The sequence below is a fragment of the Cupressus sempervirens genome, chromosome 5 (genome assembly GCF_028749045.1).
Source record: "Cupressus sempervirens isolate cs-2001-9-10 chromosome 5, ASM2874904v1, whole genome shotgun sequence".
In the NCBI taxonomy this organism is placed as follows: domain Eukaryota; kingdom Viridiplantae; phylum Streptophyta; class Pinopsida; order Cupressales; family Cupressaceae; genus Cupressus; species Cupressus sempervirens.
Window position 1 is genome coordinate 528944629 of NC_143122.1, and position 25743 is coordinate 528970371.

Here is a 25743-nt window from a genome sequence, read left to right on the forward strand (position 1 = left end):
TCAAATTGTAATATTGCTATCAGGATTCCACTTTGTAGTTTTTTGAGTCAAACTTATTGTCCCATGTTTCATGAGTGGTGGTTCACAAGAACCTATCTCTCATGAGAATGAATGCAACACTTAACACTCATTGAGCATTGAGGCTTCTTGGGAGGTCACCCATCTCAGTATTACTGCAGCTCAAGCACGCTTAACCACAGAGCTTCCTCCAAGATTAAGCCCACTTTTCTTGCAACCCCACTCCGAAAACCTTCAGCAAGTGTTGTGCCTTATGAACCATTCATTTGATGAGCTTACAGGGAGAGATCTTTACTTCCTAGACCTGTTCATTGAAACCTTCTACTGCACACAACATCAAAATGGTGGCCATATTCAATAGCAGCTTGGAGTCATATCAAGACATTCATTCTGGAAATGCCAACGTGGAATTGTTATTAGCAGAATAAGGTGCCCCATGTTGCAGAACTCCAGGTAATGAACTACATTCATATTGAAACATCGATTATATCTGTATGTGAATTGATTAAATCGAGGTACTTGTCTAGCAGTTGTCTATTTTGCTTTTCTATCTGCCTCGGGGCACTAAAATCTGTATGCGAGTGCTAGTTATGCTTGAGAAAAAAGGAGTTTAACTCATGGCTAGACATGTTTTGAGTGGTATGAAACTCTAAAGTGTATGATAGGAGGAGGCAATTGGGTAGAATACAATCGCAATCAAATAAATAACAGACACACTGGAAAAGATTCATGATAGTGCAATTGGCGGAAGAATATATTGAAACCCTTGAATATAGTACTTCTAAAAGACTATCAACAGTGGGAGTTAAGTCAATTCTTTCCTTAAGTTGGAGATCAATATATTAAATGGTCTGACTAAAGCACTTGAGACTCTTTTATGCGGAGGGTGAATGCAGAGGCATGCATTTGTGGGTGGCAAACATTACAGTCTGCAGCTAAGTTACCGATGCTAGTTCTAATGCTGATGCGGGGTTTTTTTTTGGGGATTTTGGATGCCTTTAAATATATATATATATATCTGTGTGTGTATGTATGTATGTATAGTATATACTATAATTTATGTATGCAAAGAAATGCAAGAAATATACAAAAATAAACCATTCCACAGCATGATACTTCACCATTGATAGTTGAAATTGAAATAATAGTAATGTCTAATTAATAAATTACTCAAGTTCAAGATTCCAATGTAATATGAATTACAAAATCAAAACATAGTTCATGGTTCAATGTTGATCAATCAAGAGTCGAGTCTCAAAATTCACAAATCAAATTCAGTCAATCAGAATCATAAGGATTCTAAAAAAAATCTACATTTTCATCATCTCCTTTTGCTGTAAGACTTGCAAGTTCATTTGAACCAAACATGGCTCCAGTTGTGCTAGATGCATGTGCCATGATGTTATCAACATCATCATCTGTCATCACAGTAGGATCCTTAAGTGTTGCATCCAAGTTTGCCACATTCAGGGGCTACATCCCAATGCTTGGTTGACCCTTCCTTGTATCCATCCTCCTTACGTTTAAACCAAGTCCTTAGCTTTCTTTGAGTCCAACCGGTTGCGCTTCACTAAATGGATATAGGAGTATGTACTCCAATTCCGTTCAGCACCAGAAGAACTTGCAACCTAGATAGTGCTCATAAAATTAAACATACAAATGAAAAACAAATTAAAGAATGTGAAACACTAAATTGTAGAATATAATTGTTAAATAAAAAATAAATGAAAACTTGTGAGACGATCTTGATTGCAAGAGGTTGTAAATTCTTGAATGTTTGACCATATATGTACCCCCACGTGATAGCTCCCATGCCATTTTGGTCCTTTATTGCATATGGAATAAGTTTGATCCGGAAGCAAATAAGCCAAATTCTAGCCTTACTTCTTTGTGCATTTCATCATTCGGGAAGAGTCTTGCAAATGCAGCGTAGCACTCAATAGCAACTTCTTCATCCACATATGGTGCAACTCTATTCGGCATAGTAAGTATTTCTTGGCTATAGTACGTTGGAATAAGGCATATGCAAGGAGGTGCAATGGGGTAGTCATCTTCTCCCAATGATGAAGAATGATTGTCTCCACTTTATTGCACAAGGCTTCACATTTTGTGGGGTTTGTCTCATGTGCTTATATGGAAAGCATTACCTTTTCTGCCATGGTGTCCATGCTGTCATACACATCCCCCAAGCAAGGTGCATCATATCAGCAAAGTGTAGCATAGTCATGATAGGCTCGGTGAAATCCAATACAAATTGCACGAGTCCTCTGATGCTCATCCAATACCATACCCCTGACCTTCAAAGCTCTCTCTGAATTTAAAGCCTTCCATACACCACATTGGTTACAAATAACCATTTTCTTGAATGCTTATCGCACCTTGAGGAGTTGTCTGATAACAACAGTATGAGATGCAAATCTGGTCCTAGCAACCTAAGCAAGTTGACAATATGACAGCAAATATAAAGCAAAGTTATAAACAAGAAATAATTTGATAAATGAACATGAATATAAAACTTATTCAAAATTAGATAAATAAATAAGTGAAACTAAGTAATTACAATTTTAAATTTACCTTCAACAACTCCAACTTGGAGAATGATGTGAATATGGATTGTGACATTTGGTGGTTTGTCACAAACATTTGTATCTTCTCTCCCTCTTGGTATATTTGCTTCACCCAATCTATTTGGGTGCCAATTTGTTGAATGACCAAGTTGAGAGAGTCTATGGTGCATGGTGTCCAAAAAATTTGGTCGTATCAAGACTCAACCAAAGCACTTGCACCTCTATAATTGTTGGCATTATATGTGACTGCTTGGACCACATTCTCACTGCCCACCATTTCTATTGTCTTAATGAGAATTCTAGAAATGAATTGTGAATCCTTAACTTGTTCCTTCACAATTAATCGCCCTAAAAAACATTGCCCCTTTGGGGGACATTGCAATTATTAATCAATAGTTGGTTTCTTGTGTCTTTCCATCCATCATACACAATAGTTATGCCGAAAGTTTCCCAAGATGTCCTAATTGGTTGAAGAGCTTTATCTATAGAAATCTTTTCTTCTTGCAAAAGAGTAGTACGCTCCTTTTCATACTCAGGGCTAATGTAATCAGCTCATTCTTTAAGGATGACTGCAATCATTTCCTTCCAATGTGGCGATCTTACCAGATTGAAAGGAAGACCACTGGCATAAAGACAACGTGCAATTGTTTCATCAACAAGCTCTGTTGCCTCCATTTTGAATGCTTGATCCAATGGATCTCTTTTGCGGGTAATAACTTCTACTTCTTCATCTTCCTCTGCCACTTCCAAGAATGGATGTTTGGAGGATGCAACTTGATCGGTGGGCACATTCACTTTGCTCTTTGTGGATGAAAGTTTATACAAACTTGTTTTTGATTTGCTCACTAAACAATCACCAAGTTCTTTTTCTTATATAAATCTGGCTAACTGTGCATTGCTCATCCTTTTTCCATCTTTGCTTCCCTTGCACAATGCTATTCTTTTACTGGTAGGGCCCATAAAATGAGCTTTGACTAGAGAATATGAGCTGTTGAATGGTTTACTATGACATACATTGTATTTCCAAATGTATGACCCACCTTCCAAAACTTGTGATAATATTGTGGTGTGTCTCCATAATGGAGATGCCACATAAATATTGAAGTTATCACTTCGTTCACCTTGCCCTGCTGCTGAACTTTTAACCACTAGTTGTGGTCATTCTTTGTAAGAACCCCAGTTGGTCTCTAACTGCTGAAATCGTTAATCACCTTTTTTTGTTTTACAATTTTATAGTTTTTTTGAAATTTCAGAGGCTTGTTTGAACAGAAAAACAAATACAATATAATTCTGGAATTCCGAAACAATGAAATGACTGCTACAATTTGTATTGAATTCGCTATAAAAAGATAAGCACAATGACTACTTATCTCCGATGAAAAAACTAACCAAAAGCAAGTGCCACAACAAATTAGAACCTGTTTTCTGATTCGTAAACTGCTGCTATAAGCTGGTATGCACTGGCAAGGTCGCAACTTGATGTAGCTGAAAAAAATGTTGATGAAGCTGCAAATTTTACTGTTCATGCACACTGTTCACACACACTATTCACAGCTGCAACTTTCTCTCCCTAGTTCAGTAAATAGATGAATACTGAAATACGTACTGTTGGAGCACAATCAGAACCTCTGTATGAGATTGTCTCTGAAATATCAAAGGTATTTTACTGGCTCAAATGATGAACACATAGAAGAACTACATTCGTCAATGGCACAGCTGTAATCCCTTCTCAGAGTTGAAAATCACACAATGAACAAATATATTTCCTCCTTCCAAGGATGAGCTCTTAAGTCTCCTTCATTCTGTCTTATGAGAGCTCGCACACCTTCCTAGCTAATGTGGGATAAAAGATCTACTCGCACCCCTTTTTAAATTTTCACTTAAAACCCAATAGTTGGCGCACCAATAATTCTTTTAAATTACTTGGCCCCATTTGTGATAACTTGACCCTTCACTTAAGTGATTTTAAAGATAAAATAAAATTATCTTATAACTTAATAATATAAGCTCAAACTATTAATATTTATCTAGCCAAACAAATATTAATATCTCTCTTATTACTCATCTGTTTTTACACACCGTCTGAACTGTAAACTGGCATGAGAATTTCGCATATGACCAACCCTTATTTCTAAAATAGTAGGGGTCCATCTTGGTCACCCATTGTCTTACTATAAATAGTAAGTTCTGCATGTGAGGTCCAAAAGATGTCAAACAAACACCAATCCTGCATAGCTCTGACCACTAAAGAAGAAGCTACCCTCGGATGACCCTCTACTAAACCTCCTTAGCCTACGAGGGTCTATTATAGGCCAATCTACTTAATTGACATAATGTCAACTAGAAGGGGACATCTCTTGCACAATAGAAACTATGAACCTAATAAGAAAATAAAAAAATTAACTTAGAAATGTTTAAATAAACTATGAATGTTAAATATACAAGTGCAAATATACAATACAAAAATACTAAAAAAAGATTGCTAAAATTGTTTCTTCATTTCTTTAAAAAAAATAGGAAATAAGTTGAAAAATTTCTTCCAAAACTTGAAAATTTCATGAACATCTAAACAAAATCACTAAAAAAGCTCATGAAATGGATCAAATGCTTACCTTAGATGTTAGACATCCTTTGTGGAAGCTCAGAAGACACCCTAAGAATGATCCTCTTCAAAAATAATGACCTTGCTTTCAAAATGCCACAATGAAGACCAAATGAGAAGAGAGCTCAGCTACAAACAAGATGAGAAGAATGAGAAATGAATGATCTCTTTTAGGGCCATTTTAGGGTTTCCAAGCAAATAGGAGAAAAAATACAATAAAAGAAACCAATTAAACACGTCTCATCAAGTCACTTAAGTGATTGGGCGCTCAAAATCGTTGGGTGCTCTCCGGATGAATTCAGATGCTCTTCAGATTCTCTTCGAATGCTCTCCCAAACATTCCACACACATCCGCAGGAAGGAATTAGGCTTCCTACTAGAACCCGTGAAACTTCCTAACACATTCACGCATCAACTTGCATCCACACCCGCATTTGGCCTTTTTCCAAGCGCATCAGTATTTTAGGTCTGCAGTTAGGAAAGATACATAATTGAAATACGTCCATGGAAGCATCAACATCTATAATATATTGGCACAATACTCATATAGTGAGATGGAAATATTTTTAGTGGCTCAAGTATCGTTAAAATTATCATATTGCTGTTTTGCATGGAAGAAGATAAATCAAATAGGAGGACATATGAAGGCAATGAAGACACAAAAATGTACAGATTTGAGATTATATTAAAACAACAATCTTATTGACTAAGGCCAATGGACTAAATGATTAATATTTCATAAAGGTAAAAAATGTGATCATCGAACACAATGATTTCCAAGAGAACCAAATACTAATGCAAATATGCATGGAGAAGGGAGAAGCATCACTAGCAATGAATGTAGAATGGAAGGATATGAGATGGAACGACTTGTTTAACAGATGGAAACAATAAAACGTATTTCTTAAGTAAAAGAATACTACCAATGATAGAGGTGACTTTATAAATGAAGAAAGTATAATTCATGTCTTATTTTTAGTGAAGCAAAGTTCGAGTCAAGCAAAGATCACAAGGATTCATAGAATGAAGAGATGTAGTGAAGGATATTTACGAGTTTGCCACATGGCAAACATGGAAGATATTAGGATTCTTCTTTAATGTTCTCGAAACAGTGATAGTATAATGTTTGGCAGATCACAGAAGAAAAGATACAATTTGTAAGTGAAGTGCAAGACTCTTTCAAAAGGATGATATAGTTGCAAGTATTGTGGACTTTGTGCATAAAGAAGCTTGATTCAAAGGCCACACAAACTATAGACACAATACTTGTTTGCATACAAAATGTGGCCAAATAGAAAAGACAATGAATTGTTCAACAAAATGCCTATGTGACATGTGTTAGGGACAGAGGATATACTTGACACTTGCGAGTGTTGAAGAGATGTCATATAGTTTTGTCATTGATGTCAATATATATTTTTTGATTCATGACAAACTCAACTTCTGTATATCGTAGGCTACTTAATTGTTTAGCATTGGCACTGGTTGATAGATTTGGATATGCAAGCTTACATTTGTGTAGAAGAATGAGTGTAGACATTATGTCTATGCATAGTGTGCTTTATGCGATTTTTTGTAAAAGTTATAGTTTGTTTTGTGAAGACTGGTAGTAGACCAGTATGCAGGAAAATGTGACAGAACTAGTTATAGTATTTTTGCTATATCTTATTGGTGAGCATGGATTAATGCTGGCGAGCATAGAAGATGGTAGAAGACTTGTGACTCATTTGGCTTATTCTAGAAATATTGCCAGTATGTAACGTGCGATGCATTTTACTAGCATCCGATTGTATTGTTGTAGTGTGTGAATTATCATTGGTAGTTGTTACATTCTCATTGTAATTTGTGTGACACTTCATGTAATGGTTGTATAGATGCTTATGAAGGTGTGTATGCCTTAGCATGGTCCTATATAAATAATTGTACATTTGGGAAGCTCTAATAGGCCGGCCTAATAAATGACTTGTAAAGGGTATAAAGGAAAGATATTTTTCTTGTTTGGGTTGCATGTATGGTAATGTATGGTATGTCTGGACAGATACGATGCAAGCCTTGATTTTGAATTATCAAAGCAGAGAAGAGATGTTGTTTGGATGATTAGTGGACTTCAAAGGAACTGTTTTGGCAAGTAAGTTGTAGATTAGTCAGTTCATGCTTATTGGATATGTTATCTTGAAAGATCTATCTTTCACTTTTGTTAGAGCATTTGGTTTGTGGGTCTACTTGTTCTTATCAACCTTTAGTAGGGTTAGAACCTTCTAGCAAGGGTTTGAGGTCTAATTATTGGTGTTTAGTTTTTTAAGTTTGGATTTAATTATATTTGCTCACAACTTATTCACCTTCCCACTCTTGGTTGTGTGTGGACTTTACTTCTTAACAATCTAATCTCAAATTGCACAATATGCACCATGTGCTGGTTCCGAAAACTGCAGATTGGAAATCCAAGAGCCTGCCACTTCTCTGATAGGATTCCGTAATCAGTTCTAGCCAATGAACGAGAATCACCTTAATTCCCTTGCACTTTACGCTCCACTATACCTAGGCGGGTAGACCTTCTCCTCGAACTTAATCACTTGGTTCAGAGCTTTTCTAAAGCAAATTTAAACTTTGGAGTTCTCCGGCTGGCAATGTCCTCAAACTCAATTAAAATAAAAATTGGATGCTGGATAATGGTTCGAATGTTTTGTACAATTGAATAATAATTAATTTGATGCTTGTAGGAAGGAAGTTATAGATTTTCTGACTTCAATAATAAAAAGACCAGTGCCTCTGCTCATCGAGGCAGTAGAGTCAACTTTAGTGAATTTTCACGTACAACTTTATAAAGTTCTTATGCACTTATACTAACAACAATTAAATAATCAAGATGCAATAGACCAAATATTATGCAATCTAAATCCAGTCTAGATTAAATTTTAACTCCTCTGAGAGACAAACTGGACATAGGTACGAAAACAATTTAATATTTTACAATATCTATGATGATCCTATTCAAGATGCTAAATGACCATGTCCACTTATCCAACATTTCAACTGTATACAGAATTCCGAAAAATAATTACAAAGGACGATTCATCTGCAGTTTAAATCTCCATGCCATTTAAAAATAAACAAAGGACCTTTTATTTTATTATTAAAATAAAATAATAGAATTTATTTTACAAAGTCATAATGAGCTCCGTATCCCTCCATACAAAATAATATAAAATACTTCTTGTGAATATTATTGTTTCGATCTTACTTCTTACAAATAACTTGTCCCTTATTTATATCTTAGATATAAGGAGACATGACTTTTAAAATGAAGAGTCATAAATTAATTACACTCTTTTATCTCTAATAATTATAATTCTATGGCTATTAGCTTTATGTCTAGTGTGACTTTTAACACAACTCTTCATAACTGATGATTATAATTTCCTCATTTTATGTATAATCACTGTATTTCATTTTATTTATCGGATATTATATATTCACAAATTTACTTGCACCCACGATATATGTTTTTCAAGCTCCGACGACTCCCCAATAGTCATTGTGTATGAAAAAGTGTTGTTGTGAATGAAAGGATGACTTCGATCAGGACGTTGGACCTTCCTTCTTGACGTTAATCTCCGTCGCTATGTGCATTTGGCCGCCAAGAAGTGAAGAGGGAGGTTGGTTGATGAGAAAGAGTTTAAAATAGTGAACCAATTGTTCTAGATGCTCCTCTACAGTGATGTCAAATACCTGCGGTCCTTTATCTGACAAATTTCCATATTCGAAAGTGTATGTATTTGAAAATATAAGATTATGATCCATAGGTGATGAATTGGTTCAAATTTCTCTATCATAATTCTGTGCTTTACTTTGACGTGAAGAAGAAATTATGTGTCGGATCTTGGGTGCCAGTCGTTGGAAATAATTGTCTTTTAAATTGCCGTTTCTGAAGTGAGAGGATGTCTATTTAGTTGCTCATTTTATGAAGTGCAAAGCCGCCAATTCCAACCTTAATCCAGTGACACTGATTGAAGACTTGGAAAATTTTACTCGGTCGCCACACACAACCATCTCCATTGTGGCTTTCATCTGTATACCGAATATCACCTGTGAATATAAACAAATGACATTGTCTCAAGGTTGGATCCTTCATTTGATTTCTTATTTGTTCTTGTAGTTGTGTGGATGTTTCAGGCATGCCTGAGAAGGCTACTCTTGGACTTAAACCTACCTACGAATCATTAGTTTTAATCATACACATGTGCAACTGTTCAATATATCTTGAGAAGGATTATGAAGTTTGGGAACTTGATAGAGTTCTCCTGTGCATTAGGTATATATGTGACTGTATTTAAAGTCAATACTATGTTTCATTGATATCAATGACCTTTTCCGTTCACAACCTCTTTCCTCTGCAAGTGCTGCTACAGGTGCAATGTGAATAGATCAAGATATACTCTCTCTCCACCTATGTTTGAATAGGATTGAAATCCCTGAATTGCTGGCGAAGCATGTCTCCATATCAAACTGGTTCACTGCATAATATCAATTTGGATATGTGTGTCTCTCAACTCTTGTCATGAGACTCAATAGATAATGATCGCCTTAGCTTGTATGTCTCGGAACATTATATGAGAAGTCATTGTGTTGGTATGTATCCACGATCGCCCTTCATCATGTCATTTCCTTAGAACAGTCAACACTTAATCAGTAACATCTTTCAAGATGTCCTATGTTTGGTCACTGATCTTCTGTTGTATAATATTGGGAAGTTCCTCATAGAAGCACTAATCTCCTTTATCTTGTCAATAGACAAAACACTCTCTTCTTGAAATTGCCTTATAAGAACATATTATATCCACTCATTGTGGAAGATGCATAATGAAAATTCTTTAGATCCTTAGCATTGATGTGCAATATGTTTACTCAAATGGAGGCCCAAAAAATAGGGTTCCATCACCATGTATGCAAAATATGGATTTGCAAAAAATGATTGTAAATTGTTTGACAAAATGCCTAGAAGGCATGTAGGGATGTGCACTAGGCATTTGAATCAGTTGTTGTGATGGGAACTTGCAATCTTTGAAAAATTTGCTGGAAGAAAAGTTCTAAATTCTCAACAACAACAGTGAAGCAGCCTGACTCACTTGTCATTGAAGTCATTGGAGATGATTCAGACTTGATTACATTCATGATTGGGACCATATGAGTAGGGTATGCTTTCGTATTAGAAGGAACCACTAGAGGATTTGCTTCAGTTGACTTTTGAGGATCTTTGTTTTATTGGTTTAGAGGGAGTAGACCATCTTGAGATGGTCTCTTGGGACAAGTTTGGAGTTGTGGAGAATGAACCCTCTCTGAGAGGAAGCCTCAACATCAATGATCTCTTGAGATGTACTTTAATGCATTTTTTCTTGAGAGGGAGAAATTTGAGGTATCCTTTGTAGTGCATTTTTCTTTGAGATGGAGAAATTTGAGTTGTCAGCCCTTGTAGTGCATTTTCTTTGAGACAAAGATATTTGAGGTGTCAACCCTTGTAGTGCATTTTCTCCGAGAAGGAGAAATTTGAGGTGTTAGCCCTTGTATTGCATTTTTCTTCAAGACAGAGAAATTTGAGGTGTTAGCCCTTGTATTGCATTTTTCTTCAAGACAGAAATTTGAGGTGTTTAGCCTTCGTAGTGCATTTTTCTTTTGAGATGGAGAAATTTGAGGTGTTGGCCCTTGTATTGCATTTGTCTTTGAAACGGAGAAATTTGAGGTGTTAGCCCTCATAGTGCATATTTTTTTGAGACGGAGAAATTTGAGGTGTCGGCCCTCGTAGTGCATTTTTCTTTGAGATGGAGAATTTGGGTGTCGACCCTCATATTGTATTCTTCTAAGAGACAAATGAATTTGAGGTGAAAGCTCTTGTTCCACCCGCTAGGAGTAGCCATGGTGGAGTTCATGTGAGAGACTCCATGACTCAATACTTATGTTGATTAACGATGACAACATCACGTTGAGTGCTTCTGTAATGAACACTTGTGCTCATTTGCATTTTCATTCATGGGAGTAAACATCATGGACCCACTTTTGAGGAGTAGCCATAGATAACACTATGGTTGTGATAATATAATTATTTTGATATAATTATTATTATATTGATAATAATTATATTATATTATAATAATTATATTATATTATAATAATAATATAATATAATTGTTTTTTGATGTATAAGGGCTGAAGTTGCAATTAATTATAATTATTTTTTAAGATTAATTAATATTATTTGTTAAGATCAAGTAGACTTGAACCCAAGACCTAGATGAGAAGCTCACAATTTCACCATTGTGTTGTAGGCTATTACCTAATATATAATAAAATATAATATAATTATATTGTAATATATAATAAACTAATTTTATTGTATTATAATATAATAATAATTATATTATATAATCATAATAATGGAAGAGTGGTGATCCTTGGTGAAGGGGCACCACCGATGAGTATAAGAGAGGAATATAAATTCCTCTCAAACATCTATCACACACACCATCTGTAAAAACAACTGTCATTTCTTCACCTTCATCTTCAAAATAATAATCAACAAGCTTCAAGAATGAAAGATAGTTGCTTGGGAGAAAAGTCGATGTCTTGGTCTCTTATATTTGTCAAACAAGTAATGTTTGCTTTGTGCTAAATTAGTTCATATTATGAATTTTGAAAGTGTTTTTTTCTGGTATTTTAAAAATGAGTTAAAAACCTTTTCTGTTGTGGTATGTGACAATTATGCCTGTGCTGGACCATGGATGAATCCAAGACCATCTTGACCTTGCCTAAACCCTAATTCATCTATTTAATATGATGCTCAAATATCCAAAGCATAGCTTCATGTCGTCATTAGGCTGTCTTGGGGACAAGTACATGTCCATGGAATGTTTAGCAGCAGGTCTCTTGTTTCAAGGATGTGTGACTAATTTGTGGTAGACTTGAGATGACCAAGAGATACTTCTTGGCTATTCCCTTGGTTATTCCTAGGTGTGGGGAACATGATAGAGGAATCATGTGTGATGAAAAGACTGTACTAATGTTTTTAATGATTTATTACCAAGAAAAGTTATGCATTGTAGGATGGTTTTCAAATTATTAAAAATAAGTACCTTTTTTTCTTTCATAATTTTCTGATTAATATGACTGATTTCAATTTTGACTTCATATGAAGAGCTGCTTGAGATGATACATCAACGTAATAGAAAGATTATTTATCAACCAGAACCAAGTCTTGTCAGCATCCACACTTTGATGAGTCCATGATACTCCAGGCCTTATTTTGGATTACCAAGAGGGAAATGAGCTTGATAGAGAAAATATATTGAGAGGAAGTGATATATAATTCAAGAAAATTATAAGTTGGGCCAACTGTTGTTTTGAAATCTTCAATCTAGAAATAAAGCAATTATTTTTGGTTTTTCAATATTTTTCTAAATTGTTTTTGTGTTAATTACTGAGAAATAAATAAAGCTCCATAACCCATTTATGTTCTTTGGGTTTTGTAGTGTTTTGTACGTCGAAAAGGATTTCGAGTATCAACTGATTTGATCCTTGTGTTTATCCATTTGTTATCTGTACTTTTGCCTTCATTTTTTTGAACTTCTATATTTATTGTTTTATACTTTTTAGTAGTTATATTTTTATACTTCCCAGTTTCTAAATGGTGCATGTCTTGTGTATCCAAAGGCATTTGGGTCTTTGGTTTGCAAAGGTTTTAATATTAAAAAACCTTACCCATATCTTTTGTTTGCACAAGTTGAGTACCAATGAAAGATATTTAGCAATAAATTGAAATGATAAGTGATGAAAAGCCAAGGATAAAAATCTTTTGCTGTCAGTATTTTTAATAACAATCTTCCCATTAGGTCGATTTACATATTAATTACAAGCTTAGGCTGTCTTTTTCACTGTATAAGTTTATACCCTTGTTGTGATCACTTAAGGACACTTTTAACATCCTTATTGTTGCTTCCATGCCAATGTTGATTACCCTTGGCTATTTTCTAGTCTTCCTACCAATCTCACTTGTCTTCGACCATTTGAAGTCTCAGAGGTGTTAGTCCCTAGGTTTTATAATTTTGTCAATAAATACCTTGGAAGGAGTTTCATTATGACAATTGGTACCTTCTCATATATGTGGCTATGATAAATGCTGGTGAACCTTAGGATCATCTATCTTGCTGCATTTTTATATGTATATTCTATTTGACTTTTATTTTTCATTGTGTTTGTGTGCTTAGTTGCAGTAGTAACGAGGATCCAGTGGTTTCATTGTGTAAGACAGATGTTTGAATCCAGAGGGGTTTGTGGTATGTACGTGGGGTCTCTGTGCTTCCTAGTATGCACATAGGACAATGGAAGGGAAGCAGGAGAAACCATATTAACATAAAGGCAACTTCAGTATAGACTGCAGTCTTATTTGCATCAGCAGAATATTGTTATATAGGAAAATTTGGAAGGGAAAAGCTTGAGCTTTGAAGTGCGATCAAGGTTGTTGATAATTTTCTAGTTTGCCTTGGCTAATCATGTGCACCATAATGTTATTCACTCATGTAATTAATTCCTTCCTCCGCCTTAATCATGTAATAAAGACTGCTATGTACACCTCAAAATTGACTTGGGGATTTTATGTGTGGCATATGTCTATAATTAGAGACTTACTGTGTGGACTATTGTATGCTAGTGCTGGTTTGGTTAGACATACACAATTGTTTTGTATTTGTAGTCTAATGTTTGCACAAGGCTTTTCCTCGTCAGATGTTATTAGCTGATAGGCTTTTCTTCTGGAGTTCACTCCAATCTGAATTTGTCTCACACCAGAAAGTTGTTGCCGGTTAATGGTTTGAAATCGCCAGTAAATGGTTTGTCTTAAAGTTTTTTTGTTTCACACATTTATAGTTGCATGTACCAAGCACCTCTCTGCAGATTGCTAGTAAATGGTTTGTTCTTTCGCACATTTGTCATTGCGCGAACTGAACACCTCTGACATTTCTCATTCATAACCACAACATGACGATTTTCAAGTAATGGGGTTTTTCGTTTTGGAAGATTCCTTTTTGGCTTTGATTTAAAAGGAATGGCTTGTTGCAGTTTCTTCGGTAGGGCCATTAATCCTTCACTATCCGCATAGAGGGGACATTTGGAAAAAGTAGGGCATGTTTTGATTCCAATGAAAGAATTCCTCGGGAAGGTACACAATCCCTTAAGAACGGGAAGAAACCAGAGACATAAATGCAGGGGACAGTGACATGAAGGAAGTCGCAGAGTGTTTCGATGACAAGCTCACTGGCTGCCAAGGTGTCTTGCAGAAATGACATGAAGCTTGATAGCAATTGTATTCAATCTACATATATTATATTTCATTATTCACTGCACTCTTCATCCATGTGTTATTTCTGTGCTCCTCTCTGCGTCATTTCCCTATAGTTCATGTGTGTTTGTCAAAGGCACATTTCTTGTGTAATACACGTTATTTCTATCAGTGCCTTTCAATCAATTCCTCCCCTGCGTCTATGTCTCTGGTTCACATGTTCTCTGGGTGATTGCAGATTTTTGTACAAACATTTGTGTACCCAGTTTCATAGTCAACTCTCTCCTCAAATGGAAACCTGTTGAAAGGAAACCATGCCAATTGTAAATAGAATTTTCCATCGTAAATGGGAAAATGTATTAGCAATTTTGCTAATTGTCTACGAGCCATAAATTTGATGAGGAAGAGATTAGTAGCCGACTTCATTTGGGTAAGATTTCTTCTCTCCTGCATTTGCATTACACATATTTTTTGCACAATCCCACAGAAAACCCCTTTGATGTTTGATAAAAAATATATGCAGGGGAACACATTATGCTTATTATATGAGTAAACCTTGAGCTGAATGGTTGTTTTTAAGCTGGTGAATTGCAATAAAATATGCACCTTGTTTTGTTTGTCTTGAACATGCCCTTTAATGTTCAAAGTTGTGCGAAGTGTTATCCGCAAATATGGTAGAAGAATTTGTAGGATGCCACGCAATATAATAACCAGTTACAATGTACCTCAGTCTGAGAGCCATAACTATGGTGGAAAACACTTGAAGTTGACTTCCAAGATCATGAATATTGATGAGACAAGCAACAGAGGAACAATTATAGATTCAGGGACCACTATCATTAGATGTTTGTTAAGTAAATATTTTATGGATTAAAGGGATTTTTGTATGACAGAGGGTCCAAATAATCGGGGTTTTTGTTAGAAGAATAGTTGAGAATCCGTTGAAAGGGGGCCTGACTAAGCTGGGACTGGCCAAGCTGATATCCATTTCAATCTGCTCCTTATTTTTCCCTAAGAAGCCTCTTTGCCTACAGAAGACTTGTTATTGTTATTAAATCCACCGACCATAGAAGCACTTTCTCTCATGGTGTACATGACGGATCCCCTGTTGAGCTTCACTCTGGGTAACACTTCGTGAATGAGCCCCAGTCCACGGCTGCCATTTTCACTACCGTAGATTACAAACCCCATGTTCAGATGCAGATTAAAAGCCACAAAAGTTTGCTCAATGCAGAGGCAGAACAACAACGAAAGAACAGAACAGACCAGAAAATGATCGCATAAATTTTGAATAATGGTTAAAGGTCCATCAACTAGAAATTTTTAATACAAAATTACAACTAAATCATTAAAATACCAAAGAAAGTATGCTATACTTATTTTAAAAACTTAAAAGGTTTTGGAGAAATATGAAGATGAGAGAACCTCCATTCTTTTAGCATTTACTTTTTTTATAAGTTGCAGGCATCCACTGTGTGTCCATAATTCCAGATGTAGTTAAATAACTATTTTTTTTAACCTTACCTTGAGATGTAATTAGTCAAACTAAAGTGCCTTGGCTTCCAATTTATTTCTCAAAGCTTCTCATTAATCAACTCATCCTACCTTTGTCATATTTTTCACGTATATGCGTCACAAAACATTAACAGGGAATCAACTTAATTTGGACACACACCTCATCATTTATAATATTGTGCTCAAATTATGAGTCTATGAACAACACTACCATAACACACCTTTTATTAAAAGCTACAGAACAAGAGAAGCAACTTTCAAATTGCTTTTTTGTAATTATAAATTTTAAAAAGGCAAAGTTTTTGTGTATTAGTATTGATATTGAAATCATTAGATAGTTGATTATCAAACTTTATTACAATGATATGTTGATATTTCATATTGCTATTACTTTATTTATTGCAGCGAGGAAATTGATTCATAATATATATACAATATTGCATTTCTATATCTTGTTTGTATTATACTAACAACAATGGTTTTGTAATAGTTTTGTAAGATGTGGAAATAGATTGAGCAATTCTTCCATCATCTCTATTTTCATGATAATTTTATCTTAGAAATATATTGCATTGGATGATTTTTTTAGTACTAATAAAATAATAATTGCATAAAGTAATTAAATAACTAAAGGCTGGAAAAATTTCCAAAGAAATTTTGAAGTATCAAAATACTATTAATATTTTATTTTAAAGAATTAAAAAAATCAATTGATTATTAATATTTTATTTTAAAGAATTAAAAAAATCAATTTACTTTTCATAAAATAAAAAATTGAAAGAAATAACTTAAACTATATATAATTTTAATAATTGAAAGCATCAATTACATTAATTAAGTTTCTTTAAAATAAAATATAAATAAAAATTATAATCAAATAACCATTTAATCATTTTTTAACTAACAAAACTAGAACAATTATTAGCTAAGTTGCTCTACCACTTTGCTAATATATATTTCAAATTCATTCAAATTCTGAATAGTTGATAGGTACAAATGTTTATGGTCTTATCTTCAAGAAATAATAGAGATTATTTTTTAAGATAGAATTATAAATAAGTAGAAATATTTTGTAATATTGTTTTCACAAATAAAAAAACATTGATTATCAAATTTGATGGTCTGTCATATAAACTTTCTAATATATCAATATATTATATAAAAAACTAATAATAATAATATAAAATATATCTTACAACTTCAATCCATACTTTAATATTAATATATTATATAAAGAATAATAATAATAATAATTAAAAGTATAAAGGAGGGGACCTTAAAAATGGGGGGCCACTTTCATAATCCTAGAAAAAATAGGCTCAAAATTTGACACCGATTTTCCTATTAAATGGCCCATATTTTTGTGGGTATAATTGTTGCTACTTGTTCTTAAAGTCTGTTGCAAACTCCAAACATCTATGTACTATTATTAACTATGGGTGATTTTCTTCTAATAAGTTAGCCAAAAGAATCACTTCCCACTCATGAGTTTATTGATGAAGTTTGGTAATTGGGATTTTTATTGATTAAAGTTTCCAAACTTACTTAGACCAAAGACTTTAGTTGTCTAAATTGTCACTTTTCCTTAATCTCATCTTGTTAAAAATCTGACGTTACCAAATGCAATTAGAATATTATTATAACTTTGTTTCATCCAATATGGATGCTACATTGTACAAGATTACAAGTTCTATTTATGCTCTCAAATCAAATACCAATTGGCGTACCCATTGCACCTCCTTTGGGTGCAAGTGCTAGTTTACTATCTTTGTGTAGTTCTGGTATAGAATCATTTGTTTTTTAATCTTGTGCTATTTAAACTTTTGTGGGCATCTCTTGTTTTGGTTTTTATATGTTGTCTAATCTGAAACAATGGTATCCAGTTCCCAAGGATGATTTTTTTCTCCATGTTTGTTCTGTTTCAGTAAATATGAAAGCTTTACTGCAGAATCAAGTGTGACACAGATCAGGAACAGTTTAGAAGAGGCAAGCAAGAAGACATGGGAACAGATAATATTGCCAGGTGCAGTTGGTCCAGAGGATCCTGAACTGCCTATTGACGGGGAAAAGCAGAAGACACTGAAACGCATAAAGAAAGAGTCACAAAAGTTAAGAGAGATGCAAGAAGAGCTAGAGAGTTTAGTCAGAAATCAGTTGAGGGGAGCTGCAGAAGAGAAACATCTGCTTGTTTTAACACCAGATGCTGATGTCGTGAAAGGTCTTCCTCCAGTGGAGTTCAAATGGATGTTTGATGATAAAGAGGTGCATGTTCCCAGAGCTGCAAGTTTTTATATGGCTCAAGGATGGAAAAAGTGGCGTGAAGAAGCTAAAGTGAAACTAAAAAAGAAATTGCTGGAAGATGTAGAGCTTGGTAAAAAATATGTTGCTGAAAGACAGGTGAGACACCTAATCAACCATTGCTTTCATTGTTTCTGGTTTGTTAAACAGTTAATATGGTAACCTTCATTTCTAATTAGAGTCTTGACAAAATCCTAAATTAAGAGCAGATATGCATGATGGTAGCACAGAATGATTGAATCAGCTGGTCAGCCATGGAATAAGTCCAATGATTTTTTTTTGGCATCGAGTCAAATTTAAAGAACTCTATATTTTTAAGTTTTTCCAACCATCAGTCATAGCAAGATTGTTAGCGTTAATGCGGGGTACAGCTTTGATTTGTAATTCATTTGATTTAGTTGTCATTATTGGTGTTGGATCTTTTGTAGGATTGATGATGATTTTCTTTTTAATCTCTGTATGTGTGATAAGTTGAATTTGCTTTAGATATTGTTGGAATATTTTCCAAGCATTTGTCTGCAAGCAATACCATTTTAATGCCAATTGATTTTAATAATTGTGGTAGTGGAATCTGTATGTTGAAATGTCTTTGAGTGCACTGAAAAGGGTTTTATATTATAGGAGATTGTCACAATCATCCTTAGCTAGGACACTGAAAACTGGGACACCCAACGACTTGTACATTCATTGTTTATTTTGCAAATTTGAGTGTTTGGAGGAGAGGGGTTTTGGTGGAGAGTAATAGTCTTTGGCAACCTTGTAGATCAATCAGAAGTGGATTCAAAGCAGATTAAAAGAGATTTTTCAAGCAAATTCAGATTCATGAGTAAGTTTTCTAAATTCTTTTTCGTTTTAGTGGGAAGGGGAATAGGGGGATGTAGGCTAGTTTCATATTTTACTTGACATTTGTATTTGCTTATCTTTATACAAAGACAATTTTCTATTTCTAGTTTGCTTTAGAGTTCGAAGTCTTTGATTATGGGTGCTAGCTATCAACATTCCTCGCGAGGATGTAATTTTGTTACATATTGCATTTATTATGTTGAAAGGCATATACAATGGCAGAAGCAAATCCCAACACATGAATATGCCAAGGAATATGCCATGTAAGGAAAAAAGATTGGATGGCATTTACAAATGAAGTTGAATATTAAAATTGAAATGAAAATATGAAATGCCATTTGGCATTCTAGAAAAAATGTTAGGTGGAAGTTATAAACGATATTTATTTTTGAAAATCAATTTCAAATAGCAAATGCCATTTCGCATTCATAAAAACTTTAAAAACTAATTAAAATACATAGTGCCATTTGACAATCATAATTATTAACAAATAGAAATAGAAAGTAAATTGACAAACGACAAATTTAAAATATTAAACTGAAAAGTCAAATTAGAATAGAAAATGTCAAATGATATTCACAAATTTTTTAAAATACAGATTTAAAATAAATTGCTAAATGACATTCTCAAATATAAAATAGATATAAATCAATATTAAATATGCCAAATGGCATTTTGCTTTTTCAATTTTTTTTAGAAATTTTTTTCTCTATACAAATAGTCACAAAAATGTGTATAGATAGATTTAATAATATATAGTTTTAAAATTTAATTATTCCAAGAGATTATGATTATAACTAAATTATTGTTTTTTATTTAATAAATATTAATTGTAAAGATATTAGTCTAGAAAGAAAAATAGAAAAAGAAAATAAGAAAATAGATACCTCTTATTTTTCTAAATTATAATTAATATGTTCTATATTCTCTTTATATTTTTCTATTAGAAATATCATTCTACTTAGAAAAGTAAAAATAATAACATAGAAACAATTTACATTTCTAATAATGACAATTTCTTGCTTTTTATTATTAATCATAGTTAATGAGTTCTTTTAAAGTAATATGAATAACATGCAGAATAAATTTTAGAGAAAAACAATTCAATATTGAATAAGCATTTTTATATGTAAGTTCATTAAAAAAAGGGATCATCAAATTTTTGAATATATATATATATATATATATTTGTTTTTTTTGATAGGTAATGGGCCAAATCCTAGATTAGTTTTGATTATTTGTCGAAGTTAATTATTATTGTGTTAAGATCGAGTAGAATCGAACCCAAGACCTCCCTCAAGGGAGGCTCACAAGTTACCGTTGTGCTATAGGCTCTTGCCTTGAAAATATTAATTTATAATCTATTTTATCTAATTATTTTTAATTAGTTTTCAAATATATAATGTTATATTTTTTCAATTAATGTTTTCTTTTTTTGATAGGTAATCGGCTGAAGCCTAGATTATTTATTATTCATTTTAGTATTATTGTTAGATTAATTATTATTATGTGTTAATCTCGAGGAGATTTGAACCCAAGACCTCCCCGATGAGAGGATTACAAATTACCGATGCATTGTAGGCTCTTGCCTTTTTCAATTAATTTTTTCAAATCACAACTTCACCCTTAATAGAGACTTAAACCCAAATAATAAATGTTCACGTTTGGAATTTCTGGTTCAGTACAAGTGCCATCAATCAACCCAACATCTCCACCAATAAAATAATCACCATCAAATGAAATATCAGAACTAGTATCATTAGGCTTATCTTCATCCTCGTGAAAAACTTGTTACCTTATGATATTGTTAAGGCACATAACTGCTATTGTAAAAATCAGAATTCCTACGGTACCTTTGTGGCATGTCTTCAACCTTTAGAAGCACTTCTTCATTGAGAATTCTGTAATCCTCACTTGCACTTTGAGCACCAACATTTGTTCTTTCTTCTCCATTAATTATATGAGGAGAATAGGTTGCATATTTATAAAAATGAGAAGGTGAGGTATTTCTGTCCCAAATCGGAATTTTAGGCTTCTCGTCTTTTACCAATTCTTGACCCTTTGCATGTTTTTCCCAAGTATTCAAAGTTGGTGGTGTCTCAAATGTTCCTTCTTGAACTGGTGTCGCAAGGCTGCAAGTTACTTCTTTGTGGGATTCGTCAACCTTTTGGATGTCCCTAGTATGTAAATTGCTGGTATCGTTGTCTCCCATCTCTTCCTTTAGGATTTCACCAATCCCCTCTGCTATTTGTTTGATCTCCATCTCCTTTGTACCTACTTCTTATCTTAGGTTGTGGATAATATAGACATTTGATTTTCTAATTTGTACAGAGAGAAATGAGCCATGCTAAGTTGGAAACAAAGATCATCAACCTCATTTTCTTTATTTCCCTCAAATTTGATAGCAACATCCCTATCCATTGAGAGCTGCAAGTAATCTGATTTTTCATCATTTCCAAAGCTTCTTTGATGACGTGCAGTTGAGAATTAGTAACACCACATGCAATTCCTTTTTGCTTCTCAGCAATTTGGGATTTCCACATAAGATCTTGTAATGTCCCCTTTTTGGGACATTAGGAAATTTAAAGAGATATTCATATAATATTAAAATTGACTATGAGAGCATGAATTGAAATTATAAAAGGTCAATTTAATATTATAAAGTGGGCTAAAAGTGACAAGGAGGGATAAGACGAAGAGACAGGAAGGGAGTTGAAGAGTCACAACTTTGAGGATTAAAAGGAGAGAGACTCATTCATTCATTCAGATATGCTTGGTTTATGATTCAGATTTTAGTTTTTCTCTTGCAAGAGTTATTCGGAAAGTTTCAGCTTTCGTCTAGTGTGAGGACGTAAACCCTCATGTTGGTAGATAGTGGACGCAAACCCATTGTCTATGGAGACGTCACATCAGGTGTCTTGCGTGTGCTTACAGGTTCTTTCTTAGTATTCCAATTTGATTGTAAAACTGTTTTTAAGATTGGACTTCTAAATGCTAGTTATTGTATTGCTGATGTATGATGCAATGATATATTTCAAGGTATTTTATGAGAAGTTTACTGGTTTATATTGTTGGTTTATAATGCAACTTCATATGTTCATGTTCTGAATTTTATTTTGAGAAAAAATCGGGTCAATATCTATTGTGGATATTTCAGATCTTTAATGATTTGTGAGAATTATCTGCCCTTGTTAACACTTGTACAAGCTTCTCTTTCATAACTTTGTCTTCTTTCTTCATATAAGTTCTTCCTTAATTCCTTACTAGTTTTGAAGTTCTTTCTAAAACAATGATTTCACTATTTGATCCAGTCTCTTCTTACAGGTTTTAAAAGACTCTTAATGACTCTCATATGTGAACAGTATTGAAATTGAGGCTTTGCTGGTTATCTTTCATTATGTTTATTAACATGAACACAGTCGCAACTTCATGGTTTTAGATAATAATGGAAATAACCACTCAAATTAATTGAAGACAATAATTTGAAAATAACATTGTTTTAGTTTTGAGTCAAAGTAACAACTAATTGATTAAGCCCATAGAAACAACTAAGTAAACTTCAAATCTGATGTAAGTCTCACAAAGAAGACTGGGGCTATGTCCAACTTCCGACTCTCTAAGGGGTTTCGTCCTTAAGAAGAACATAGTCACATTTAAGCAATCGATCAAGATTTGAATAATAACATATATTTGTGGTGACAATCCCAATGCAACTGCTTCCTTTTATAACCTTGAAGTGAGAGGAGATGCAAACAACTTAGCAATGTGGGATAAAAGCCTATTTTGTCTTTTAGTCACTTAAGTCCTTTGTCATAAAGTGACTTTAATTAATAAATTACTTTATCAAACAACTTAATAAAGCAATGTGACTTTAACCTTAGAAACTTCCATTTAAAATCTCCTCTACTGAAACCTAAACTCCTATGACTAGTTGACATCCTAAAACAAATGCCGTTAGCCTATTTGGATGGAAAGATAGACCAACTAGGCACCAATAAGGCTAGTGCGGAGAAGGGGACATTACAGAAATGGTTAGTACCATCCTCAAAGTGCCAACTGATTACATTAGCCTTGGGTTTGACAAGGTGCGTACTACTCTTTTGCAAAAAGAAAAGATTTCTATAGAAAAAGCTCTTCGACCAATTAGAACATCTTGGAAAACTTCTAGTATAACTATTGTGTTTAATGGATGGAAAGACATAAGAAACTGACCATTGATTAATGTGATTGCAATGTTTCCCAAAGGGGCAATATTTGAGGGCGATTGATTGTGAAGGACAAATTAAGGATTCACAATTCATTTATAGAATTCTCATTGAGCTAATAGAGATGGTGGATAGTGAGAATGTGGTCCAGATGGTCACAGAAAATGCTAAGAATTGTAGGGATGTAGGTGCTTTGGTTGAGTCTCAATACGGCCATATATTTTGGACACCATGCACCGTACACTCTCATCTTGGTCATCCAACAAATTTACACCCAGATAGATTGGGTGAAGCAAATATGCCAAGAGGGAGAGGAGATACAAATGATTGTGATAAACTACCACATGTCACAATCCATATTCAGATCCTTCTCCAAGTTCTAGTTGTTGAAGGTAAATTTAAAATTGTAATTAGTTAGTTTCGTTTAGTTTTTTATTTTGAATAAGTTTTTATTTTATATTCATCTTCAATTATCAAATTACTTTTTTATAACTTTGCTTTATATTTGCTGTCATATTGTCAACTTGCTTTGGTTGCTGACACTAGATTTGCTTCTCATACTGTTGTTATGAGACAACTCCTCAAGGTGCAATCAGCATTGAGCCAAAAGGTGATTTAGTATCCAATGGGGTGTATGGAAGGCTTCAAATTCAGAGAGAGCCTTGAAGATTAGGGGCATGGTCTTGGATGAGCATTGATGGGCTTGTTTGCAATTTGTATTGGATTTCACCAAGCCTATCATGACTATGCTACGCTTTGCTGATGCAGATGCACCTTGTTTGGGGGATGTGTATGATGGCATGGACACCATGGTAGAAAAGGTAAAGCTTTCCATACAAGCAATAAGGTGGAGGCAATCATTCATCATCGTTGGGAGAAGATGACTACCCCATTGCACCTCCTTGCATATGCCTTATCTCCAAGGTACTATAGCCAGGAAATACTTGCTATGCCGGATATAGTGGCACCATATGCGGATGAAGAAGTTGCTATTGCGTGCTACATTGCATTTGCAAGACTCTTCCCAGATGATGAAATGCAAAAAAAAAGTGAGGCTAGAATTTGGCTTATTTGCTTTAGGATCAAAACTTACTTCATATGCAATAAAGGACCAAAATGACATGGGAGCTATCACATGGTGGTACATATATGGTTAATCATTCAAGAATTTACAACCTCTTGCAAGATTCTCTCACAAGTAAGTTTTAAATTATTTTTGATTTAACAATTGTATTCAATAATTTAGTGTTTAACATTCTTTAATGTGATTTTTGTTTGTATGTTTAATTTTATGAACACTATCTAGGTTGCAAGTTCTTCTGCTGCTGAATGGAATTGGAGTACATACTCCTATATCCATTCAGTGAAACGCATCCGGGACTTGGTTTATATACATACCAACTTGCGTCTTTTGTCACGTAAGGATGATGGATACAAGGGTCAACCAAGCTTTGGGATGTAGCCCTTGAATGCGCAAACTTAGATGCAACACTTTAGGATCCTACTGTGATGACAGATGATGATGTTGATAACATCATGGCACATGCATCTAGCACAATTGGAACTATGTTTGGTTCAAATGAACTTGCAAGTCTTGCAGCAGAAGGAGATGATGAAAATGTAGGATTTTTTGAGAATTCTTATGATTCTGATTGACTGAATTTGATTTGTGAATCTTGAGCCTTGACTCTTGATTGGTCAACATTTGACCATGAACTGTGTTTTTATTTTGTAATTCGAATTGCATTGGAATTTGAATTTACTAATTAGACATTACTGTTCTTTAAGTTGAACTATCAATGGTGAAGTATCATTTTATGGAATGGTTTATTTTTTTACATTTCTCTCATTTCTTTGCTTACTTAAATTTTAGTATACATACATACATACATACATACATACATACATACATACATATATATATATATATATATATATATATATATATATATATATATATATATATATATATATATATATATATATATATATATATATATATAGTTTAAAAAATAAATATATATTTATATACGGACACACCAAAATGCATCCAAAATTCTCAAAAAGAAAATCTGCGTATCAGCACCCTGCGGCCGCATCAGCATCAGAACCAATGTTGGTAACTTAGGTTTAAAGTTATGGATGATGGGCTCAATAGATGCATAGCCTAAACAATCATTCGAAGGCTTGTGGCTCAAATAAATATCCTCAAGAAAAGTCCACCACTCACTCTATGAATATATCAAGATGAGAATATATCTTAACCAAATTTTCTTTTCAGAGCACATGCATTCACATACATTCATTGAACTTTTTGTCAAATATTAATCTCTTGCTTAAATTCTTTCAAAACTGCAAATACTTATTACT

General features: G+C 33.8%; 1 protein-coding gene across 2 annotated transcripts in view; it reads left to right on the plus strand.

The window, feature by feature from the left end:
- Positions 1–25743, plus strand: part of EMB2458 (FtsH extracellular protease family) — a 310677-nt gene that overhangs the window by 2262 nt on the left and 282672 nt on the right. For both annotated transcript variants that reach the window (XM_089831678.1, XM_089831679.1), the window contains exon 2: positions 17953–18424. In XM_089831678.1, coding sequence (XP_089687804.1) covers positions 17953–18424 — 472 coding nt within the window. The remainder of the gene's footprint in view (positions 1–17952; positions 18425–25743) is intronic.